This window comes from Canis aureus, chromosome 6, assembly GCF_053574225.1.
Source record: "Canis aureus isolate CA01 chromosome 6, VMU_Caureus_v.1.0, whole genome shotgun sequence".
Classification (NCBI taxonomy): domain Eukaryota; kingdom Metazoa; phylum Chordata; class Mammalia; order Carnivora; family Canidae; genus Canis; species Canis aureus.
Genome location: NC_135616.1, coordinates 43,852,151 through 43,878,380, shown reverse-complemented (window position 1 = coordinate 43,878,380; position 26,230 = coordinate 43,852,151). Strand labels below are relative to the sequence as shown.

At 41.8% G+C, this 26,230-nt stretch overlaps 1 protein-coding gene and 2 long non-coding RNA genes across 9 annotated transcripts in view; all 3 read right to left on the bottom strand.

Annotated features, from left to right (window-relative positions):
• SMYD3 (SET and MYND domain containing 3) overlaps positions 1-17,484 on the bottom strand; it is a 792,487-nt gene extending 775,003 nt beyond the window's left edge. For 4 of the 6 annotated variants that reach the window (XM_077901368.1, XM_077901367.1, XM_077901370.1 and 1 more), the window contains exon 1: positions 17,223-17,484. In XM_077901368.1, the coding sequence (XP_077757494.1) occupies positions 17,223-17,386 (164 nt within the window). In that variant the 5' untranslated portion in view covers positions 17,387-17,484. The remainder of the gene's footprint in view (positions 1-17,222) is intronic. The other 2 variants (XM_077901371.1, XM_077901372.1) reach the window with 2 other exon arrangements.
• Positions 8,419-16,963, bottom strand: LOC144315994 (uncharacterized). 2 transcript variants are annotated; one of them, XR_013381736.1, is made up of 3 exons: positions 16,409-16,963; positions 10,598-10,713; positions 8,419-9,254 (listed from the first exon to the last, which is right to left on the bottom strand). It is a non-coding gene; the product is annotated as an uncharacterized LOC144315994 (long non-coding RNA). The 2 variants fall into 2 exon arrangements; XR_013381737.1 differs by lacking the exon at positions 16,409-16,963 and adding an exon at positions 13,402-16,350.
• Positions 17,485-17,901: 417 nt separating the features above from the next.
• On the bottom strand, positions 17,902-25,849 carry LOC144315998 (uncharacterized). The gene is made up of 3 exons (XR_013381743.1): positions 24,763-25,849; positions 20,397-20,563; positions 17,902-18,054 (listed from the first exon to the last, which is right to left on the bottom strand). It is a non-coding gene; the product is annotated as an uncharacterized LOC144315998 (long non-coding RNA).
• Positions 25,850-26,230: the final 381 nt, after the last annotated feature.

Genomic DNA, 26,230 nt, shown 5'->3' with positions numbered 1-26,230 from the left:
TTGGTATCCTCTGATGTTTCCTCATGATTAAATTAAGGTTACACTTATAATATCTATGCATCAGAGAAGTGATGCCGTGCCCTGCTCAGTGCATATCAGAAGTATATGATGTCAATGTCATATTATTAGTGTTATTAATTCTGATCACCTGGTTAAAGTGATGTCTGCCAAGTTTTTCCACTGTAAAGTTACTATATTTTTTCCCTTGTAATTAAGTATCTAGTAAGGGAACTATTAAAATTCTGTGAATATCTATTTCTTTTTTTTTTAAGATTTTATTTATTTGAGAAAGTGTGTCAGAGAAAGAAAACTTGAGCAGGGTAAAGGGCAGAGGGAGAAGCAGACTCCCCACTACTCAGGTAGCCCAATGCAGAGTTCGATCCTAGGAGCCTGAGATCATGACCTGACCCAAGGCTAATGCATAACCAACTGAGCACCCCGGTGCCCCTGTAAATATCTATTTTTGATGATACTTTTGCCGACTTAAATGAATTTAAGTATTCATTGACTATTCTTGACCAAAGGTTACAGATTAGATTGAGATAGAATCCAACTCAAACATTCTATCCCATGATTCTATTAGCATCTTAAATTAAGATCTTCACCTTTATTTGGTTAGACTGTTAAAAATTCTGTCTCCTGTCTTTCTCTGTGTCTCTCATGAATAAATAAATAAAACCTTAAAAAAAAAAAAAAAAAGGGCAGCCTCGGTGGCTCAGCGGTTTAGCGCCACCTTCAGCCCAGGGCATGATCCTGGAGACCCGGGATCAAGTCTCACGTCAGGCTCCCTGCATGAAGCCTGCTTCTCCCTCGGCCTGTGTCTCTGCCTCTCTCTCTCTGTCTGTCTTTCATGAATAAATAAATAAAAACTTTTTAAAAATAAATAAACTGTTAAAAATTTTAGACAAGACTAGGGTAGAGGAAATCATTTGCATAAACACTCCACTGATTAAAATTTCACACTAAAAGTTTTATTTTAATGATGCTCTTTACCTAAGCAAGAAAGCCTGAAATATAAGAAGACTTACATATATAAGTTGGTTCTATAGTCTCTCTTAAGTAAATTTATAGCAGCATATTTATAAGTCTAGGAGGAAAAAAATCATGACTCTCCACAGATGATGAAAATGTCTTTGGCAGAATTCAACACGTTCTTAATTAAAAACTCTTAAGAGGGATCCCTGGGTGGCGCAGCGGTTTGGCGCCTGCCTTTGGCCCAGGGCGCGATCCTGGAGACCCGGGATCGAATCCCACATCGGGCTCCCAGTGCATGGAGCCTGCTTCTCCCTCTGCCTGTGTCTCTGCGCCTCTCTCTCTCTCTCTGTGACTATCATAAATAAATAAAAATTAAAAAAATAAAAAAAATAAAAATAAAAAAATAATAAAAACTCTTAAGAAAACAGAAATGGGTGGACACACTTCCTTAACATGATAAAATCTATGTCCCTCAGTCCTAAATCCAAAATCTTAATAAGTAAGCCCCAGGGAGGCCAGAAAAAATATAAGAATGCTCACTACATCCACTACTATTTAACGTTGTTCTTGAGGTATTTTTCAAGGTATATTTGCCTGAAAAAAATAACAATGAATGACAGGCATAAAAATTGAAAAAGAAACGAGATTACACATCTGAAGATGACATGAGTATTCCCAGATATTAAATTCTCTGTAATTCTCTATAACTAAACAGTGTGATACAAGTACCTGAGTATACAGACAGACCAATGAAACAGGGTAGACTGCCCAGCATTAGAGCCAATTAGTATATGACCTATAATATGAACATTGGTTTTGTCCCACTGATTTGCTCTAATCTTTTTAATAAATGGTAAAAGGACTAGATAGCCATTTGGAAAAAGATAAAATTAGATCTATACCAGGGTGTCTGCATGGTTCATTCAGTTAAGCATCCAACTTGATTTCAGCTCAGGTTGTGATGTCAGGGTCATGAGCCTGAGCCCCACATCCAGTTTTATGCTGGGCATGGAGCCTATATAAGATTATCTCTCCCTCTCCCTCTGCCCCTCCACCCTCACTCCCTCTCTCTCTAAAAAAAAAAAAAAAACAGGGATCCCTGGGTGGTGCAGCGGTTTGGCGCCTGCCTTTGGCCCAGGGTGCAATCCTGAGACCTGGGATCAAATCCCACATCGGGCTCCCGGTGCATGGAGCCTGCTTCTTCCTCTGCCTGTGTCTCTGCCTCTCTCTCTCTCTCTGTGACTATCATAAATAAATAAATTTTAAAAAAAATAAAAAATAAAAAAAAACAAAACAAAAAAATCAGATCCATACTTTATACCACACATAAATTCTAAATGAATCAGAGATCTAAATGTAAAGACGTGGGAACCCTGGGTGGCTCAGCGGTTTAGCGCCTGCCTTCAGCCTAGGGTGTGATCCTGGAGACCCGGGATCAAGTCCCACGTCAGGCTCCCCGCATGGAGCCTGCTTCTGCCTATGTCTCTGCCTCTCTCTCTGTGTCTGTCATGAATAAATAAATAAAATCTTTAAATAAATAGACAGATAGATAGATAGATAGATAGATAGATGATAGATAAATAAATGTAAAGACAAAGTATACAAGTTCTTGGGGTGCCTGAGTGACTCAGTTGGTTAAGTGCCTGACTCATGATTTCAGCTCAGGTCAAGAACTCAGGGTTGTGAGACCAAGGGACAGGCTCTGAGATCAGCAGGGAGTCAGCTTAAGTGTCTCTCTCCCCCTCTGCCCCTCCCCCACACCACAGGTACAAGAGCAAGCACATGTTCTATCAATAAAATAAAATAAGATAAAAAATATACAAGTTCTAAAAGAAAGCATGGATGAATTACTCTATCATAACCAAAGTTAAATAACAACCAAAGAGAAAATATTTCCAGTATTTATCACAGATAAAAGACTAGGGACACCTGGGTGGCTCAGCAGTTGAGCATCTGCCTTTGGCTCAGGGCATGATCCCAGTCCAGGGATTGAGTCCCACAAGGGGCTCCATGTGAAGAGCCTGCTTCTCCTTTACCTATGTCTCTGCCTCTCTCTCTCTGTGTCTCTTATGAATAAATAGAAAATCTGTAAAAAAAAAAAAAAAAAAGATAAAAGACTAATACTGCTAATGCACAAAAAATGTTTAAAATTTAAATAGGAAGAAAAAGACCAAAAATCCGATAAATGGTCAAAATATATATACAATTCACAAAAATATATAAATATGGCATTTACACATATGAAAAAGTATTTAACAGGGGCACATGGTTGGCTCAGTTGGTAGAAGATACAATTCGATCTCAGATACAACTGAACTCTCATGAGTTCAAGCTCCATGTTGGGCATAGAGCTAGCTTAAAACATAAAGTAGAAAAATAAATAAATAAAAAGATGTTTAATTTACTAATAATATAACTAAAATGCAATTTAAAGCTATACTAAGATACCACCTCTCATCCATCACATTGGTAAAAATTCAAAAGCTTAACAATACACTGAGTCTACAACGCTGAGGGAAACAAGCACTCTTATACACCACTAGTAGAGATGTAAAAAGGTACCACTCCACAGGGATAATGACACTGGCTTAGCATTACCATTTCCAGGAATTTACCCTGAATATACATCTGCAACAAAACACAAGTACATAAGGGCAGGTTATTCATTACAATATTGACAATTGCAAAATGCTAGAAATTACATAAATGGCCAAGCGGAGGAAATTAGAAACTATGGTATACACACAAAATAGAGTATTATAGAGCCATAAAAAAGAAAGATTCAGGGTGCCTGAGTGGTTGAGTTGGTTAGACATCTGCTCAGATTATGATCCCAGGGTCCTGGGAATCAAGTATCATTTTGGGCTCACTCCTCAGTGGGGAGTCTGCTTCTCCCTCTCCCTCTGCCTGCTGCTCTGCCTAATTGTGCTCTGTCAACTAAATAAATAAAATCTTAAAAAAAAGATTCTACAAATATGATATGGAGTCATATCCACTAGATATTGTAAGTGAAGAAAACAAGTGCAAAAGAGCAGATACAGCATGCTACCTTTTGTGTATCAATGGAAAGTAAGAAAACACACATATGTGCTTATCCTTACCAAAAAAAGAGAGAGAGAGAGAAAAGATAAGCCAGAAAATGATGAACACAGCTACCTGTAAAGGGGTGAGGCTGGGGGAATGGGGAACAGTATGAATATGGAAGGAGCTGACGCTTCTCTTTTTTACAGTTACAGTTTGGAAGCATGTGAATATTCTACATATTTAAACTACAAAATTAAATCAACAAGAATGGGGAAGAAAATCTAAAACATATGAACTCAATTGTATTGCCAATTAATACCTAATAAATACACTGAAGGGAAAAATAGAAAGAATACAAAATAAGCACAGTATATACCTATACACTCTTAGTCTTCAGCAGAGTAGCAGGGAAAGGGACATTGCAAACCAATTCTATACTAATAAGTAGGGACTTTTTTTGTAATATGGAGATGAAGCAATTCTTAAATAATTTTAGATGATATACAGAACTGAATAAATGAGTAAATAAGTTGACGCTCTTAGTAAGACTATAACCAAAGCAGAAGAAATATACAATTATAAAACAAGGAAAGGCAAGAATCCTAAGGAGACAAATCTAACATGAAAGTATTGGTGTGGGAGCACCTGGGTAGTTCAGTCAGTTAAGCATCTCCCTTCAGCTCAGGTCATGATCCTGGGGTCCTGGGATTGAGCCTGCTCAGCAGGGAGCCTGCTTCTCCTTTTCCCTCTACCCCTACTAATGGGCTCTCTCTTGCTCACTGTCTCTCAAATAAAATCTTTAAAAAGTATTGGTGTGAATTCATGATTTCTAAAATATATACATGGGGTAGCCCCCGTGGCTTAGCGGTTTAGCACCACCTTCTGCCCAGGGCATGATCCTAGAGACCTGGGATCGAGTCCCACATTGGGCTCCCTGCATGGAGCCTGCTTCTCCCTCTGCCTGTGTCTCTGCCTCTCTCTCTCTCTCTCTCTCTCTCTCTCTCTCTCTGTGCCTCTAATAAATAAATAAAATCTTTAAAAAAAATAAAATAAAATACATACATGTATGTATGTGTATGCACATTTTCATGAACCTGCATACTTCCTAACTCTACTACAAAGGTCAAAGAGCAAAGACACCACAGTATTAGTGAGCACACCTAGCAACAGAACTTGGTGTCTAATACCATTCCTCACTGAAAAAATCCAGGAATTCTCAGAGAAATACTGATTCCAGGATTAGGATGGGCTAGTTACAGGATGAGCTCAGAACATCTGTTATGCAAGAAAGTAAGGAAATGCTTTAAAAAAAAAAAGGCCAGAGTTGGGGGCAATGCCTGAGTGGCTCAGCAGTTGAGCACCTGCCTTCACATCCACAGTGTGATCCTGGAGTCCTGGGATCGAGTCCCATATCAGGCTCCCTGCATGGAGCCTGCTTTTCTCTTTGCCTGTGTCTCTGCCTCTGTGTCTCTCGTGAATAAATAAATAAAATCTTTTAAAAAATTAAAAATAAATAAATAAAATAAAAAATAAAAGGCACAGGACAGACAATCCACCTTGAAATCTTTCCTCCTAAAAAATTCTGGGATAATCTGAGCACCGAGAGATAATTACATAACTAGTTATAAGCTACTAAGAAAAATGGTAATTCATGAGTCCAACATCAATAATAAATACACAAATAATGAGGAAGAAGGATGGGCTCTTGCTTATGGTAGAATGCTGAGCTGAATGCTAACTGCTAAGTGTGGGGGTGAACGCTGCAGTTGGAAAAAAAGCATCTCGCAAATATCATACCAAAGATTTAGTCAAGAATCATCCATGGAGGGCAGCCCAGGTGGCTCAGTGGTTTAGCGCTGCCTTCAGCCCAGGGCGTGATCGTGGAGACCCAGGATCAAGTCCCACGTCAGGCTCCCTGAATGGAGCCTGCTTCTCCCTCTGCCTATGTCTCTGCGTTTCCCTCTATCTCTCTCTCTCTCTCATGAATAAATAAATAAAACCTTTAAAAAAAATCATCCATGGATTCTAAACCTAGAGGGAAATTTCAATGAACAGCATAGTTCCATGGTCTTAAAATGTCTTCCCACAGATTATTAGTTGGGAGAGGAGAGGACTGTGCACAATGGGAAAACAAGACAACAGCTTGACTGGGTGATCACAACACCACCAATGAAAGGCACCTAAGCACTGTGAATCTCCAAATAAATACAAAGGATACATCAATACACGTAGCAACACAGGTGAGAAAAACATACCCTGAATCTAACCATGAAGAAAAATTAGGTAAACCTAAAATGAGGAAAGTTCTATTAAAACAGAAAGGAAAGGAAAAGGAAGTCAGTGTTATAGGCAAAGAAAAGTAGAATGTTCCAGATTAAAGAAGCCAGATAATTAAGTACAATATTTGACCCTAGACTGGATCCTGTATTAAATGGGGGACAAAGGGGACCCCGGTGGCTCAGATGGTTAAACGTCTGCTTTCGGCTCAGGGTCCTGGTAGAGAGCCCTGCAACAGGCTCCCTGCTCAGTGGAGAGTCTGCTCCTCCCTCTCCCTGTGCCCCTGCCCATGCTAATAAATAAAACCTTTAAAAATAAAAATAAAACAAAAGGGGGGACAAAAATGTTATGAAGAACATTTTTGGGTCACTTGACAGAACTGAAATATAGTGAAGTATTATGGTAATGTTACATTTAATGAACTTGGCATGTATGACTTTACTAATTGTTGGGTATACACATTAAAGTATTTAGGATAAAGGGCCAGGATATATGGAACTTACATATTCGGGAAGAAGAAAGTGTGTATATGTGGATAAAGAGAGGACTTAAGGGAGGACAGAGAGGAGAGCATGTGTAAATGATGTCAAATATTAATAACTTAATCTGGGTAAAGGGTATCGAATTTTTTTGTCCCATACCTATTCTTGCAACTTCTCTGTAAATTTGAAGTTATTTCTAAAGTATAAAAAAAATTAATTATAATGGGAAGAGGTTACTTTTCAACAAAATAGCTAGAGAAGCATGTAACAACTGCAAACACCAAAATCATGGTATGTCTGAAGGTAAAAATAACTCCAGGTTCTGGGGTACCTGGGTGGCTCAGGTCATGATCTCAGGGTCCTGGGATCAAGCCCCACGTCTGGCTCCCTGCTCAGTGGAGAGCCTGTTTCTCCCTCTGCCTCTCCCACCACCCCCCTACTCTGCTCGTACTCTCAAATAAATAAATAAAATATTTAAATAAAAATAACTCCAGGTTCTAATTTCATTTATTTTCTGCATACATCATACTAAAACTAAATTGCAGCCTATGATACATGAGTATATTTGTACTTAGGAATAACTTAACACTTGATTATAAATGTGGAGTATCTAGTAGTTCCTTTTCCTCATATTTAGAGCTATTCCAGAATGCCATAATAACCATTTGATAAGTGCTTACTGAGTTCTTACAATGGGCTGTTATGTCATTTAACCCTTTCCTAAATCTTTGCTACTCTTGTGTAGTAATCAGCAAACCAGCAGCTTTAGATTGTTAGAAATGCAGAATCTCACATCCAACCCAGACCTACTGAATCACAATCTACCCTTGAACAAAATCTTCAGGTGATTTATCGACACATTAAAAATCAAGAAAGGGGGATGACTAGGTGGCTCAGCGGTTAAGTATCTGCCTTTGGCTCAGAGTGTGGTCCTGGAGTCCCAGGATCGAGTCCTGCATCCGGCTCCCCGCAGGGAGCCTGCTTCTCCCTCTCCCTATGACCCTGCCTCTCTCTGTGTGTCTTTCATGAACAAATAAATAAAATCTTTAAAAATAAAAAATAAAATTTTAAAAATTTCAAGAAGGGCCACTCTGAATGCCTTAACTTGACACGTTTATCTCTAGCTCCCACTAACTGATGCATGAAGTGCAATTCCCCAGAGCAGCTCTCCTCCACGACACGACTCAAGGCAAAGGAGAGAGAGCAGGGAAGAATGCACAGGCAGACCCAGAAATGGCTTTTATAACCTCTAGCTCACACTCCTCTGGCCAAGAATGAGTCACAGGGACCCGATCAAACTGCAAGGAGACTGAGAAATGTAGTCATTCTGTGTACTCATGGAGGAAAATGAATACAGTTTACTAATGGGATACTGAGATGTCTCAGGAATACTAAGGAAAAGTTAAATAACCAAGCTTGAGCAGAAGCAAACCATCATGAGGACTATTAACAGGAGTTCTACTTCTCTCAGTTCAAATTCTAAAGCCACAGGCCAGCCAATAAACTAACTCACCTTACATCAAGAGGTTCATTTAGTCTAATCAAATGATTAAAAAAAAAAAAAAAAGTGGACCTATACTGGCAAGCATTTCTAAGACATCTTCATCCCAAGAAGCACACACCAGTTCATACAATTTCAAATGAAACAAAGTCTAAGAAAGACTTTCTCAAAGTTTATTTAAATTTCTAATTACAAAAAAAGGATACAAACTTGATTGGGGGAAAAATACAAAATATAAAAAGCACAGAAGAATATCTTCCCTCCCGCCTCCAAGTCCCATTCTCCAGAATAATTCATATTAGAATTCTGGGGTGTTCCTCCAAACTTCTTCTATACACACAAGTACATACATATACACATACAAAGATTTATTTAAAATACACACATTGTTCTACAATTTATTCACCAAGCAATGTGTCATGGACATCCATCCACATCTGTACAAGTGGATCTACTTCAATCTGAACAGCAGGATAATATTCTACAATATGGCTACACCATAACTTAACCAGTCCCCTACTAATGAACATTAAAATTCTCTCTCCCTTTTTAATTATCAAACTGTTCTTGCTAAGTATCCTTGTGCAGCCACTGCAGTCTAATTCAGTCAGAATTCCGCAAGTAAGGTCAAGAAAACATAGTGCTCAGTTGATAGGTACTATCAATTGTACAAGGTATGAATGTTCTGTACTCCATATTTGTGTTTATAAGGAACACAGGTAGACACTTTTTTCAGGTTGTTATGAGAATTAAGTAATACAAAAAAAAAGAATTAAGTAATACACAAAGTAAAGCACATAAAATCATGCCTGGTATTGCTAAGTGATAATAAATATTAATTATTGAATAATATCCAATCGTCATACAATGTGGTAACAAGTAAATGGAAGATAGCTCTCTTTCCCTTATAATCAAGGTTAATCACCATCCCATGTTTGGCCATATCCAGTACAGAGGAACATCTCTTCCTTGACTCCTAGACAGCCAGAACCAGCCTAGAGTTAGAGAATGGGAAGCAAAAATGGAGTGAGTCAACCTGACTGGGTGGCACTAAGTCCACACCTTGGTTCCTGATGCCAATGTACCCCGATTTGTGAAAAAACCAGAACCCAAACTTGCTTACTGGCTCACAACATATACTAGGACCGATCCCTAGCCTCTCAAAATGATACAAAAAAACGTCCAGGGGCACCTGGGTGGGTCAGTCAGTTAATTGGCCAACTCTTGATCTCAGCTGAGGTCTTGGTCTCAGGGTCCTGAGTTCAAGCCCTATGTTGGTTTCCACGCTGGACATGGAGCCTACTTACGGGGGAAAAAAAGACATGTCCAGTGTTTTCTAACAATGGTTCTCAAAATAAGGTCCAAGGACCACCATAAGTCCCCACAGCCCTTTCAGGAATCCCATGAAGTCAAAACTATTTTCATAATAACATTCACACCATTTCTGTCTTTTTAATTCTCATTCTCTCATGAGCATACAGTGGAGTTTTCTAGAGGCTGTATGACATTTTGCAATATACTGAATGCAGAAGCAGTTATGGGAACCCAAAGGTCTTCTATTAAGTCAGACATTAAAGGGATACATAGAAATGTAAAGCAAGCAACTTCTTTTAGTAAGTGTTGTTTTGTTTCAGAAAATAGTTTGTTTCACTAAAAACTTTGTTAAAATGTAATAATTATGTTTAAATATTTATTTTTAAAACCTATCAGTTTTAATTTTTCATGCAATAAAATCAAGAGATAGCCACATAAGTAAAACCTATTCAGAGTCCTAAATAACTGTTTTTTAAAGCCTCTCCTATGAAATCCTCCTCAATTTTTAAGAGTGTAAAGGAGTTCTAAGACTGAAAAGTTTGTGATGCACGGCTCTGTTATCAGTTGCCTCAATGACAACATATGTCTATAGAAGTCAAACCACAGGCATTAGTCATTTTTTTAATTCTCCTGTGAAGATCAGAGAAAACTGTAGAAGCTCTACAGAAGCCTGTCAGTAGGTCTCAGAGATGGCAGCACAGGTAGAGAAGGCAAATCAAAGGGCAGGAAAAGTTCCAGTAAGAACAAATCAGTGATCCCTCCCCATGACAAAAGGGTCTACAGTAAAAACCTGACAACTGCTGGCTGGCTGGTCCCAAAGATGCGTCGCCATTTGGGGAACTCAGGATCCCTTTCTACTGGTGGCAAACTGGGCACTCTGTATCCGTAGAGGCCACAATGGCCATGGTGAGGGCAAGTTTGTACTGCTGAGTTCCAGGCACCCATCTCCACCCCTGTCCCCATGGGTTCTGTTTTGAGGCCTCAGAACAATCACCAGGCTGTCTGAAGAAGGAGAACCACTTACTGCTATCCATAAAGCAGGCCATCCTGTCTGATTAAGAACGTCCTCTGCTGTGGTATTCACATGGACCAAATGTTTCCAGGCTCAGGACTCTGCCAAACAGCCCTTTACCAAACCTCCTTCCAGAAGAAAAAAAAAAACAGGAATTATAACTCCCCCTTAAACAGAAAAATGGAAGTCATATCCCTAGAGTCCTTTCCCAATCCACCTTATTATCAATCCTTCCTTGATGCTCAGGTAAATCCATTAGCCAGTGCCCAGGAATCTGCAAATCCGGACTCCAATCCATCTCAAGAGGTTCTACTCTTTGAGGGCCTTCTCCTCCCCAAGGAGAGTTTGCAACAACAGCAGTTCGCCAGCACCTGGTACTGACCTAGTTCACAAAATCAGCTGTAAACCCCAGAATGCCGTTTACCCATTACTGAAACAGAGGTGAGCGCCTCCCTGTCTTCACTTGACTCTTTCTACCAGGCCCTTAAATCTTGGTTTAAGAAGCCAGTGCGAGAATTCTGCCTTTGTTGCAACTATTCATTTCAACACCTAACATTCTCGGTCACTTCTCTTAGAAAATTCATCTGAAACGGGGGAGGGTAGCCCCTGGGTGGCTTAGTTGGTTAAGCATCCAACTCTTGATTTTGACTCAGGTCATGGTTTCAGGTTTGTTGGGGTCCTGTGCTGGGCACAAAGCCTGCTTGGGATTCTCTCCCTCTCCCATAACCCACATCCCCTCCCCTCTAATACATGCACTCCCTTATTTAAAAAAAAAGGGGGGCGGGGGGAGGAAATTCATTTAACATCTGAGTCTATTTCCTGATCATTTTAACAATCTTCTTCCCTATCTCACTTTCTGCCATACCTTAAACTCTCTTGTTCCAATACACACACTACTTCTAAAGTACATATATGTGTATACACACACACACACATCTCAAGTCATCCCATTGTGACCACCCCACATCTTCCTTGACCATGTCCCCTAATCCATGATTCCATCACAGTCCACTGTCTATCACTCTACCCTCCTTATGGCCTCAGTCCCTTGATTAATCATGGTGCCTGATTACCTCCCTTGCCTACAACTTCCACTAACCCTTCTTCCACTCTCCAACCATTAAACTAACCTGACATCAAGTAGCTGAGCATGGAGAGAGAAAAACACACTCTCAGGCTAACTAATTGCTTTCACTTTAAGTAAATGAACACAAGTTTCAAGTGGACCTTCAGCATGTCCCAGCTATGCTACTACATTCTACAAGGCAATTATTCATTCTTCTAGAAGAATATTTCAAATCTTCTCTTCTCTACAACTGAGCCACTGAGCAACCACTTCCCTAGCTGTCCTCAAACCGTTAATCACTGCTGCTGCTGCCTTCTCTGGCACTATTCTTCTTACCTCACTATATGAAGGTATTCCTTCCTGCCTCTGCCCTAGGTTCAGTCCTTGGCCAAGATGGATTACATCACCTCGCTAAACACAGTGTTCTTTTTACTGCCCAGTCACATCTACCCACACTGTAACTCAAATGTACCTGGTTATTTTCAATTAATTGATCAAATCTGTCTCATGAACTTACGGCTGTTTTTTCTATAATTAGTCTCACCCTAATGATAGATAGAATGATAATTAATCATTCACCCTAGGAAACAGCCAGAAACTTAAAATTTGGCAAATAATATCTCAGTCTCTTTCAGTTAATATTTAGACACTAAGTTTAACTCCTTACCAGAGCTGGTTTAAATTGATGTTTCAGGTAAATTTTTCTCCAAATGGGGCTTAAGAGACATCCTTAAGGTGGCAAGAAGACTTAGGATCTTGGTGTCTCTGTGGATCTTCACCAACCTCTGCCACAAAGAAGCGCATGTGCCACTGATGGACTGCTGCCACCTTATCTTGTGGGATGTCATGCCTGCTCCTAGTGCTATATCCACTGACCTAGAGATATATGATGCCTGTTGTCCCACCAGGCCCTTCCGCTCCCAATGGTATGAGAGCATTCGAAACTCCCCTGCTACCACAGGCTCATCTATCTAGCCACTTCCTTCTACCACCACTGTGCTCTATCCTCATGTTGGCATGGCATGGCATGGTACCAACCTGCACAGCTATCTTCTCGAGATTCCAAATAAGGAGCACAGCCAAAAGCCTTCAACTTTTGAGCCTTTTTTTCAAATTTCCTCTCTCTTTTTTAAAGATTTTATTTATTTATTCAGGAGAAACACAGAGAGAGAGGCCGAGACACAGGCAGAGGGAGAGGCAGGCTCCATGCAGGGAGCCTGATGGCGGAACTCAATTCCGGGACTCCAGGATCATGCCCTGGGCCCAAGGCAGGCGCTAAACTGCTGAGCCACCTAGGGATCCCCAAATTTTCTCTTTTTTTAGTAAGCTCTATGCCCAAGGTGAGGCTTGGACTCATGACCCCAAAATCAAAAGTCACATGCTCTACCAATTGAACCAGCCAGGTGCCCCATCAAAGGCCTTCTACCTGTAACTGTCCCCTCAACCTATTTAACACTCTCACCGCAATCCCAGAACTCAAACCAGACAAAGAAGGTTTGTATTTATACAAATTTATACAAAGAAGGTTTGTATTTATATAAATTGTATTATACAAATAAAACATGTATTTCAGGGGTGCCTGGCTGGCTCAGTCAGTGGAGTGTTGTAACTCTTGATCTCGAGGTTGTGAGTTCAAGCCCCATATTGGGTAGAGAGAGTACTTTCACCAAAAAAAAAAAAAAAAAAGAAAAGGCATGTATTTCTCACAATCTGTTTCCCTACCTCTGTCCCCCTTCTTCCCATAACTCACCAGGGCTTGTTCAGGGCTGAAAAAGATGGACTTTCCATTTCCAATTTATCCTCTTTCCTCCTGGGAAACTCTAAGCCTCAAGCTCAGCCTTAATGATGGAAAAGATACCATATCTCCTTACCCTACAGAAGAAACTATCATTACAGTAAGTCAGAGAAGCTCTTAATATGGAAACTACAGGGAACTTGGAACTTTAGAAAACCAAAAACAAAGATACAGTGACTTAAAATTCCCTAAAATATTATCCCATCTCAACTTCAGCAGTAAACATCTCCTGTGTGCTAGGTTCCTAGGATATAAGATTAGAGAATTAGGTTACTAAATAAAGCGGGGAGACCTACAAACAAAATAATTACAATGGAATTTTATATGGTGCATTTACAATAACAGAAAAAAAGTAATCCATTTGTCAATATTGTCCAGGTCTATCAAACTAAAGAGGTGAGCAACTGCAGAAAAGGATAGTATCAATTATTTCATGTCTGGGATGCCTGGGTGGCTCAGCAGTTGAGCGTCTGCCTTCAGCTCAGGGCATGATCCATCCCACATCAGGCTCCCAGCGAGGAGCCTGCTTCTCCCTCTGCCTATGTCTCTCCCTTCTCTCTGTGCCTCTCATGAATAAATAAATAAAATCTTTAAAAAAAATTATTTCACATGACAACTTCATATCATTTCATCTTTCCCCAATTCACATACTTTTTACTTTTTTTTTTTTTTCATTTTCTTTTCTACTCACAAGATGAAAAACCAGTCCTTAATGAGAGGAAAAATGCAAGAGAAGCCATGAAGCAGGTTCAAGTTTCTCTATTAATAAAAATAAATATGCAAAAACTAAAGCACTGATCAAACAGCCCAAGTCCAAAGAAAATCAGATAGAATGAAGTAATAAATCATAACAAATCTGTTGTTATTTTATGTCCCTACCACACCCTGACTGTAACTGTAACAAACAAATATTTTCATTCCATTTCTTAATTCAAATGGAAGACAACAAAATAGCAAGGGCAGCAAGAGAAAAATTCAGCCAGATGTTCTTAACACAAACTACAAGCTTACTATGTGTCAGACATTGGGACTACAAAAATTGAAAGATATAATACCTACCCTCAAGGGCTTCACAATGGATGACGAACAAATTTTAATCACAAGGTGATAAACAACACAAAAACTTTATCCCAACAATGGTCATTCAACTGTGGTAGAAAACTGCATGAAACAATGCATCAAAGTTTGCCCTCTCAAACACCATTTTCAGGCTGGTGTTCAAGGCTAGTGGTGATTCCCAACTAGGCACTTCAGAAATACTACAATCACTGACACGGAACACCTACTACCAAAGCACAAGTTAACTATATCCTAGCAATATCAAAGAGGTGCAAAAAAATTAATAAATGTAAATGTATTTTTTGTGTAAAGCACTACTAAACGAATGCATGTTGGTATGAAAATTTCTTTTGTTTGTATTAGTTTGGATGCTTGGCATTTACCAATATTCCTTTTCCTATGTTTATTTTTGCTAATTTCCCCATTATATGAATATTGGTGGGTACAGAGCCTGCCTCCTTTCCTAAAAGCCAAGCCCTAATAGTCATCTTCTCAAATTCCCTTGCTTCTCAGGAGCAAGCAGTGACCTAACTTAAGCCAATCCACTGAGGATTTTGGATCAGAAGCTAATACAAGGAAACATGGCTGAGAAAGCAACTTTCGAACAACTCCCTGTTTCCCAATAGCAGTGGCAAGAGTAGCAACACGGCCCCAGATCATGGTGGTGGTAATACATGTGGGAGAACCCAGGCAGCATCAGAATACCAGGCAGCATCAGAAATGATGTACTCCCCAGGTCCCAACCCAGACTACTTCTGAAGTCTAATTCTGACTGTGGAACTTTCCTTGGTTCCTGCCCACTTTCAGAACTGGGGTTCCTCAAGACTTCAAAGAATGCTAAACATCTCCTCAATGCTCTCGCATGAAATTCCTTTTTTGCTTAAAGCATTACTAACAAGTAATTTCTTGCTAATAAGATGTATGAGTGATAGCCAACAGTGATGAAATAGTATGGTAAATAAAGGGCTGGGTCTGTGTAGTCTACTTTGGAAAACAGACAATTCTGTGTGTCACACAACTGAAGTTAAACTCTGACAATCCAGTGAATAATCTGTCACCATGTATTAATTCCAAAACTTTTCCATCCCAACTACTAAATAACTTTGCCAGTCTGATTTCATCTGGAAGACCACCCACACCTCTCTCTCCATCAACTAATGTAGGACACCAAGTTCTCTACTTCATATTCAAACTCTAGATACACTCCCAGATGATTTAACTGGATGAAGAGGTCTCTAAATTGCTTGAATAAGAATCAAAGATCTAGAACTTTCAACGTGGGGGCCTTTGGCAAACAGTCCAGTCTTGAAAGGAATTAACTGTTTTCAAAACTTTTTTTAGTTTTGAAGTTGACAACAACTTCAAAGTGCTCTCTCAACAGACTTTTTTCATTTTTGCTGTCATGGTTACATTAGGAAACTACAGATACAATTGTTACATAGTAACTTTAAAATATAAATAGAGACGCCTGGCTGGCTCAGTGGCTGAGCATCTGCCTTTGGCTCAGGTCATGATCCTGGAGACCCGGGATCGAGTCCCACATCGGGCTTCCTGCATGGAGCCTGCTTCTCCTTCTGCCTATGTCGCCGCCTCTCTCTGTAGGTCTCTCTCACGAATAAATAAAATATTTAAAAATATAAAATAAAATACAAACAAATCCCTCAATTACGAATCAAATAAGGAATTGGTAACATTAATGGTCAAGCGACAGATTCGAATTCTGCAACTACCTCCTCAGCTCCACCCCACCTAAATCCCAGGCTAAGAGATCTGGAAGAGGAAAAGCAGTCCTGGAAAAAGTCATCCCACCCATCTCAAACACAGCTCTCCTCTTTGGCAGATAGTAGGAGCTCGGTAACAGAGCTGCTTGACTACAATTCCTAGGGCTGTGCATATATATTACCTTATTTCCATAAATTGCTTTCCCATAGCACTTTACGTGAGCCCAGGGCTTCCAGGCTTATGAAACACTTCCACATGAATCCTCGCCTCCCGATAGGTGGTTCAGAATTAGACTTTCCTGCACGGCCATTAAATGCAAAAGCGCACCATGGAAGCTCCGTGACTTTGGCTCCCGTTGCACTGCTCGGCGTCTCTATTTCGGTCCCTTCCGATTCGCTGTCATTCGCTCTCCCACTTCTGCGCTCCGTAAGGACTCCTAAGGACGCCCTGATCCTCTCCCCGTCCCCAGGCCCAACACAACCTGCACCCTGGAAAGTGCTCCGTGAACACCGCGGTTCTTCCGCCTCGCGCCCGCCCGCGCCCTCCCGGCGGGGCCTGAGCCCCCAGGGTGGCTGCACACGCAGCCCCGCGCCCCCGGCCCCGCCAGTCGCCACCTCCAGGGCCGCAGCGGAGAAGCGCGCAGCCCAGGACGCCGACACTTTGTTCCCCAGTAAAATCCCCCGCAGCACACGGCTGCCCCTTCGCTCGGCCCGCTGGCTCCCTCCGGTTCCTAGAGCGGCGCGGGGGCGGGCGGAGGTGCCGGCGGCGGCAGCTGCGCCCCACGGGGCGGCTGGGGCTGACCCGCGGCTGACCCGCGGCTGACCCGCGGCTGACCCGGGGCTGACCTGGGGCGCCCCCGGACAGCGGGACAGCGGGACAGCGGGGCAGCGCCCCCCGACGTGCGCACCCACGACCCTCACGCGCCGCACCACTGCCCCCCGCGCCCGACCCCGCGCCGCCCGGGACTCGGGTGGGCGAGGGCGCTCCGCACGTACCCGAGGAGGCAGCGGTCGCAGACGACGCCACGACTCCCCTTGCACACCGTGTACGCCAGGGGATCCGAGCGGAAGAGCAGCTCCCCGGGGCGCAGCTGCGCCGACGCGCGCAGCCCGTTTCCCCTGCTGGCGGAGCTGAACTTTTCCACCTTCGGCGGCTCCATCACCTCAGGTCCGCACCTCAGCCGGCCGCCGCGTCCCGCAGCGAGCGCCTCGCGTGCCTCCCGGAGCCGCGCGCCCGCGCCTTGTGCGCACGCGTACGCCCGAGGGGCGGGGCAGGCGCGCGGGCCGTCGGAGCATGCCCAGACGCGGCCGAGGGGAGGCGGGTGGGAGCTGCGCGCGGTCCCCCGCGGCGGCTGGGGTCGGAGCCCGGGGCCGGCCGCCGGGGCGCTCCAGCTACCGCGCAGGGGGGCGGGGGGCGGGTTACACACGCTAACTGCCCCAGCATTCCGCTTTGACCGTTTGTGTGCAGAGAGGTGAGGGAGCAGGGCAGCGAATACGCGCATAGCCTATTCCGAGGTCAGGTGGTTAGCATTTGGCTGTTCCTGCTCCTTTTCTCTCCCGGTGCACAGAGGTGGTGGTGTTGAACCTCTCGAAAGGAAGTTGTGTTGTTTCATTTAAAAGTAAGCTGCAAAAAATAAATTAATTAATTAATTAATTAATTAATTAATTAAAAAAAAAAAAAAAAGTAAGCTGCAGGGGCGCCTGGGTGGCCCAGCGGTCGAGCGCTTGCCTGAGCCTCCTTAGCCTCCGGAATTCTGGGATGGAGTCCCGCTCCTCCTCCCTTGGCCTGTGTCTCCGCCCCTCTGTGTCTCTCCTGAGCAAATAAGATCTTTAAAAAAAAAAAAAAAAAGTAAGCTGCAGACCACATGAAATCTCATAGCTCATTTCATAATTAAATGCCATCACATGTGATGAGAGACCACATGTGATGAGGGAGCACAAGGCAGGCTGAGGACAAAGCGGGAGCTGACACCCCGCACTCCCAGAGGCCCCACTCCTGGGTGGGATGTGTGTGACATTCCTCCGGGAAACTCCCCACTGTCTTCATGTTAATGCTTTGCTAGAGGGGAAAAACAACCCTCACTTGACAAAAGCAAGGCCTCCAGTATCCTGAAGGTCTTCAGATCAAAGTGCTTTCGGATGCCTCCTTTTTCCTTACCTCTCCCAACTCCCAAGCGCCATCAGCCACCCCTCAACCCCAGTGCAGCAGCTCTTTCTGCCCATGAGTCCCATCCCTGTACTTTAATAAAATCACCCTTTTTGGCACCAAGGAGGTCTCAAAAATTCTTGGCCGTGGGCTCCGGACCTCAACAACATTCTAAAACTACATCACATGCATTTCTTCAGAATAAACACAATATCCTATAGAACTACCATATCAAGAACTCCTGGCGGGGATCCCTGGATGGCTCAGTGGTTTAGTGCCTGCCTTCAGCCCAGGGCAGGCTGGAGTCCTGGGATCAAGTCCCACATCCTGCTTCCTGCATGGAGCCTGCTCCTCTCTCAGCCTATGTCTCCGCCTCCCTCCCTCCCTCTGTGTCTCTCATGAATAAATAAAATCAAAAAAGAAAAAAAAGAGCTCCTGGGTGGCTCAGTGAGTTGAACATCCAACTCTTGGTTTCAGCTCAGGCCATGATCTCCGGGTCCTGAGATCAAGCCCCACTACTGGCTCCCTGCTCAGCCAGAAGTCAGATTCTCTTACCCCCATCCTAATAAATCATTAAAAAGAAACTATAATATCATTATTGTAGGAAACAAAGGCAGCAGAAGAGAAATTATTAAATTTCATTACTACCTACAGCCCACTGACAAGTCCTTGCAACAGAGAGTGAACTTCCTCTAAGGATTCAGTTTCCTCAATGATAATACTTTGCTAAGGGCAAAAGGAAATTTTTTTAAAGATTTTTTAAAATTTATTCATTAGAGACACAAAGAGAGAGGCAGAGATACAGGCAGAGGAAGAAGCAGGCTCCATGCAGGGAGCGTGACATGAGACTCCATCCCGGTACCCCAGGATTATGCCCTGAACCTAAGGCAGATGCCCAGCGGCCAAGCCACCCAGACGTCCCAGGGTAAAAGGAAATCTTAGTCCAACCCTCCAGGACCCTATCAGTCTACTTTATTATTTTTTAAAAAGATTTTATTTATTTATTCATGAGAGACAGAGAGAGGCAGAGACACAGGCAGAGGGAGAAGCAGGCTCCATGCAGGGAGCCCGATATGGGACTCGAACCGGGGTGGGACTTGATCCAGGGTCTCCAGGATCACACCCCGGGCGGAAGGCGGCGGTGCCAAACCCCCGAGCCACCCGGGCTGCCCTATCAGTCTACCTTAAAGTACAAAAATTCCTTTGGAAACTTCCTTTATCTCTACTCCCCAAGATACATGTTTGCAATCATTCCCCAAACATATGACCCATCAATATACACCATTGTCTTGGCTCATGGCTAAGTTCTTATTAGACGGGAATAAATGACCTTTTCCAACAACAGCTAGCCTCCCTAAGGTCCTGGAAACCTTGCTTCCAAAATTCCTTAGAGACTTCCATTCTCCCTAACCCCCTCCCAACTTGAAAGGTTGGAACTTTTCCCAACTCGAAACCCCCTCCAACTCAGCCACTCCTCATGACCCCCTTGCAGCTCTTTCTGCTCTTTCTGCCCTGTGTTTTAATAAAACCACCTTTTTGCATCAAAGACAACTCAAGAATTCTTTCTTGGCTATTGGCTTCAAACCCCAATATCTGCTCAATGTGATTACAACCTATAGCCCATTGACAAATACGGAGGGCAGACAGAGTATAACATTCCTTAGGGAAATTCCCAAATGTCTTCAAGTTAATGCTTTGCTCAAGGGGAAAAACAGCCTTAGCTTGACAATAGCAAGGCCTCCAGTATCCTTGTATCTTCCCTAGCATACGAAAATCCTTTTGGAACTTTCCTTATCTTCCCCCCTAATCCAAAAGTATATAATCCTTGCTCCTTACAATTCTTAGGCAGCAGCTCTTTCTGCCCACAGGTCATGTCACTCTACTTTAATAAAACCACTTTTTGCACTGAAGTCAGCGCAAGAATTCTTTCTTAGCCACTGCCTGCGGAATCCAGACACTTCTCAAAAAAACTACATCATCCCTACAAAGATTTTTCTGTGTTAGCAAGTAAAAATGATACTCACTTTGGGAAGCCTGGGTAGCTCAGTTGTTTAAGCAACCGACTCGCTTTCAGCTCAGGTCATGATCTCGGAGTCATGGGATGGAGCCCCATGTCGGCTCCGCACTTGGTGCAGAGTCAGCTTGGGACTCATTCCTTCTTCCTCTATCATTCCCCTTGCTCTCTCTCTTTCTAAAATAAAAAAATTTTAAAGCGATATTGACCTTCAGAATGGCTTTTGTAACTTAAAAAAAAAAAAAAAGATCCAGTCAAAGGTCATGCATTTTCTTTTTCATGACATCAATTCTTGAGATGCCAGGCTAGTTTTGTAAAGTGTTCCACATTTTGTATTTGCCTGGCTATTTCCTCATGGTATCATTACATTGTTCCTCTATTCCCTGTTTTTCCTGTTAAATGCAGTCTAGATCTAGATACTGGAGTCTAGAGGCTCAATTTGATACAATTTAAGTGTTTTAAGTGTTTTTCAGAAAAACACTCCAATTTATATTGTTCATTTCACATTGCATCACATATCATCTGAATGTGCATAATGTGAGGTTGTCCCACTACTCATAAAATTGAACTCAATCAGGTGGTTAAAGTGGTGACTGCCAGAATTGTAAACTGCAAAGGTACATTTTACATTTGCAATTAGTAACTTGTGGGGTGATTGGGGACCGTAAAATAGCCTGATCTCCATAGCCTGGAAAGGCAGACTTTTGACACTTCGGGAAGTAGTCTAGAAATGGCTGTGGTGTAGTGGAAAGAGTGGTGGGTGAGAATTTCAAAGACATTGATTTGAGTCACAGTTCTTCCATGTGACTCTAGGTAATTTTTCCAAGCCTGTTTATTAACTTTATGATGAACATGATAATATGTTTTGAAGCGGTGGGAATATATCTTTTGAAAGTATTTTGAAAAACCTTCAAAGTACCATACAAATGTGAAAGGGATAATTATTCTGAGTTAAAACTCCTAAGTCTGTGAGTATAGGATAATGCCTGCATACAGCACCCTACCAGCACCACTAGGATAATCATCTCATGCATTAGCATTAGGTATCATACATAGAAGGAACTAAAACAGCATTCACATAATTATTTTTTTAAGATTTTATTTATTCATGAGAGAAACAGAAACAGAAACACAGAGAGAAACAGAGACATAGGCAGAGAGAGAAGCAGGCTCCCTGCAGAGGATCCCAATGTGGGACTCGATCCCAGGAACCCAGAATCATGACCTGAGCCAAAGGCAGATGCTCAACCACTGAGCCACCCAGGTGCTTCAAGTGTTTACATAATTAACATGTCATAAGGAAGTTCCAGAGAACCAGGGGCTAATTCTACCACAGAATATTCCCAATTACTGGGACGCCTGGGTGGCTCAGTGGTTGAGTGTCTGCCTTTGGCTCTGGGCGTGGTCCCAGGATCATGGGATCGAGACCCACATTGGGCTCCCCTGCCGGAAGCCTGCTTCTCCCCATGCCTATGTCTCGGCCTCTGTGTGTGTGTGTGTGTGTGTGTCTCATGAATAAGTAAATAAAATCTTTAAAAAATATATATTCCCAATTACTAAAGAGTGTGAGAATAGTTCTCAGGGAAACCATTACCCTTGACTCTGTAGTCTTTCCTGTTCTGTGATGTGGATTCACCTACCAGACACGACCCATTTCCCCTGAGATCTTGTTCCTCCTCCCCTTAATTCAGGAAGCCAACTGTCATAAATCTTATAGGAATATCCTATGAGCCACCTCTCACCATGAAGAAAAAAGCAATATCTCAGAAAACGCTGAAATGAGATACGAAGACCCCTATACCCCTAATTGTTCACCTGGTTGGACATTTCCATGAGAGACACATGGAAATTGTTTAAAATCACCCTTATTTTGTGTTAAAGGAACAAAACCAATGTTGTCTGCTTGCAGCCTCTTCTGCAGCTATGGTGCACGTACAGTAGCATTATGCACGGTAGCCAAAATGCAGAAATAAAGTATCCAGGGCAGCCTGGGTGGCTTAGCTGTTTAGTGCCTGCCTTCAGCCCAGGGCCTGATCCTGGAGACCTGGGATCTAGTCCCACGTCAGGCTCCCTGCATGGAGCCTGCTTCTCCCTCTGCCTATGTCTCTGCCTCTCTGTGTCTCTCATGAATAAATAAAATCTTAAAAAAAAAAAAGGAATGAAAGTATCCATCAACAGATGACTAAACAAAATATGGTATATGCATACAATGGAATATTATTCAGCCTTAAAAAGAAATGAAATTCTAATACATTACAATGTGGATGAACTTTAAAAATGTTAAGTGAAATACTTCAGACTCAAAACGATAAATATTGTGTGGCTCCACTTATATGAGGTACCTGGAATGTACAGATCCATAGACAAAATGTAGACGTGCAGTCAACAGGAGCTAGGGGAAGGGGAATGGAGAACTAAGTGGTCAACGAGTATGGAGCTATTATTTGGAACTATGAAAAAGTTCTGGAAATACGTAATGGTGATTTTTACACAACAATGTACCTAATGCCACTGGATTATGCATTTCAAATGGTCAAAATGTTACATTTTATGATATATATATAATCACAATTTTATTTATTTTTAAACTTTTCTTTTTTTTTAATTTTTATGTATTTATGATAGTCCCACAGAGAGAGAGAGAGAGAGAGAGAGGCAGAGACACAGGCAGAGGGAGAAGCAGGCTCCATGCACCGGGAGCCCGATGTGGGATTCAATCCCGGGTCTCCAGGATCACGCCCTGGGCCAAAGGCAGGTGCTAAACCGCTGCACCACCCAGGGATCTCTATAATCACAATTTTAAAGGGGGCTTGTTCCCTAAAGTTGTATAAACCTGAGCCCCACAAAATTAGATCTGTTCCTACCAATGAAATAAGCAATTCCAAAGCAATACAATATGACATCCTATAATAAGAACCATGTATTTGTACCAGGAGGGTTTTTTTTTTTTTTTTTTACTTAAAAAAAGGGATTTAACTATTGCAAAATGCGCTATTGCTTTCCAGAACTCTTAAATGATAAATCATAAACATCAGTTTCCAGTCCTATGCAAAGACCACTCAGAAACTAGAAAGATAGCTGACTCTTAATATTCTTTAAAGTTGCCTGAGAGGGAATGGCTGTGGTTTAAATGTATTTTAGAAACAGAAGCTCAGAATCCCTGGATCCTCCATCCTATCCTGCAACTCAATAAATTATTTTGGTGGTTTCTCTTGTATGAAAATGATAAAAGAGGTTTAAAGAGAAATGGAAGACGTTAAGAGAGGTTCATGATATATGGAGTACAGGTTTTTATACCATAAATAAATAATAAGGAAATCATGAGTAGGATCCCCAAATCTTCAAGTCTTGGAGATGTAATGTTTCTGATGGAAAAAAAAAATTTAAAGATTTTAGGGACGCCTGGGTGGTTCAGAGGTTGGGCATCTGCCTTTGGCCCCAGGGCGTGATCCCAGGATCAGGAATCACATCCTACATCGGGCTCCCTAGGGGGAGCCTGCTTCTCCCTCGGCCTGTGTCTGCCTCTGTCTGTCTCTCATATTCTTAAAAAAAAAAAAAAAAAAAGAAAAAAATTTATTTATTTATTTATTTATTTATTTATTTAATTTATGAGAGAGAGGCAGAGATAGAGGCCGAGGGAGAAGCAGGCTCCATGCAGGGAGTCCTATGTGGGACTCCATCCTGGGACTCTAGGATCACACCCTTGGCTGAAGGCAGGCACTCAACCGCTGAGCCACCCAGGCGTCCCTCCAATGAAAATTCTTGCTAAATTTACAGTCAGCTTTCACCAGGAATCTAAATTGGACTTTAAAATATACAAAAAGCAATGCTTTCTTGCCCTACTTGTTACTTTCATATCCTCGCTTCTAATTAGCAGATAAAAAACGAAGAGAGCATAGAAAATTGTGCCTCTACATCCCATAAACCATAATTGAACATTTAAGTTTTATTAGCAAGAGGGTAATTAAATAATATCTATGTTATTACAGAACTATCCAGCAGTTTTAGTAATAAGCCAAATGGACATTTAACCAAAACTTATTGGATTACTTTTTAAGTGTATTATGTGTCTCACTGGGTAACTGGATTCCTCTTTCAAGCCTTAGATTGGTGCAAATAATATAGTTATAAAACACGGAGCTTAAAAAAAAACACCAAAAACCCTTCCTTCAGGGTACCTGGGTGGCTGTTGGTCAGGTGCCTGCCTTTGGCTCAGATCATGATCTCGAGATACTGGGATTGAGCCCAGCATCAGGCTCTCTACTCTGTCAGAGCCTGCTTCTCCCTCTCCCTCTGCCCTTGCCCAGTTGTGTTCTCTCACTCTCAAAAAAATAAAATCTTGGGACACCTGGGTAACTCAGCGGTTGAGCATCTACCTTAGGTCCGGGGCATGATCTTGGAGTCTCAGGATCGAGTCCCACATAGGGCTCCCTGCATGGAGCCTGCTTCTCCCTCTGCCTGTGTCTCTGCCTCTCTCTGGGTCTCTCACGAATAAATGAAATCTTAAAAAAAAAAAAAAAAAAAAATCATTTTCTTAAAAAGGAAAAAAAAAAAACAGAAAAACAATAAAAAACAAACCTTTCCTACTCATTAATCCAAAGTCTGGGGGTACCTGGGTGGCTCAGTGGTTGAGCATCTGCCTTTGGCTCAGGCTGTGATCCTGGGGTCCTGGGATTGAGTCCCACATCGGCTCCCCACAGGGGGCCTGCCTCTCCCTCTGCCTGTGTCTCTTTCTCTCTGTAATATCTCATGAGTAAATAAGTAAAATATTAAAAAATATATATATAAGGTCTGGGCTTGTGGCTTAGACACCAATCATCACTTCAGGAGTCTGCAAATTTTTAGTAGTTAGGATCATGAGTCATTGTAGTAATGTTGGAATGGGATACTACTGATCAGTGCCATATAGATAGTATTTATAAGGGCACCTGGGTGGCTCAGTGGTTGTGTCTGCCTTGGCTCAGGGCGTGATCCTGTGGTCTTGGGGTCAAGTCCTCTGGGTTCCCCGCAGGGGGCTTGCTTCGCCCTCTGCCTGTGTCTCTGCCTTTCTCTCTGTGTATCTCATGAATAAATAATAAAATCCTTAAAAAAAAAAAAAGGTATTTATATTAGGAGTCTTGCAAGTGATACAATTTCATTCCAAACTAGTTTATTTTTTTTTTGAAAAATTTTTTTTTGAATTTTATTAACCACAAGGGTGAAAGAGCATTGGTTAACTCTAGGTAAGATCATAGTGGCTTAAAATAGCTAGCAGAGCTGAGAGCTTTAGTCATTACAACAGGAGATGCTCAGTGGTACTTAAGAATCTTTTTGTGCATTTGTTTTTGAAATATTGATAACTTCCCAAAAAGAAAATAGATGTTTTTCTCTAGAATATTTAAGAACATAGTCATTGTAAATTCAGGAGTGATTGGGACCAAAATAGGCATGTTCTGTATTAGAAGGATTTTATTTTTTTCTTTTTTTATTTTTTTTTTTTTTTTTATTAGAAGGATTTTAAAAATGTTTTGTAGTATTGTGGAATATTACCATTCAAATATTACCATCCAAATCAAAGGAGATTTGATATGTCTTAGTTAAAATCTAGTAGCTTCTTCAATGATCTAAGAAAACATTCTTAATTCCATTAGGTTCATCCAAAGATCTAACTTCAGATGTTCTTAATAGAACAAAAATTCAAGCAACTTTTGAAGAACACAGACTGAAATACTCACTGGAAGTACACTGACTATACATAACAGAATTTAAAGTGAATAACTTAGGATCAATTTAATATTTCATCAAAGACCAACAAATCACAAAATCTTATTACTTAAAATATTTTACTTTCTAAAAAAGTTTAAT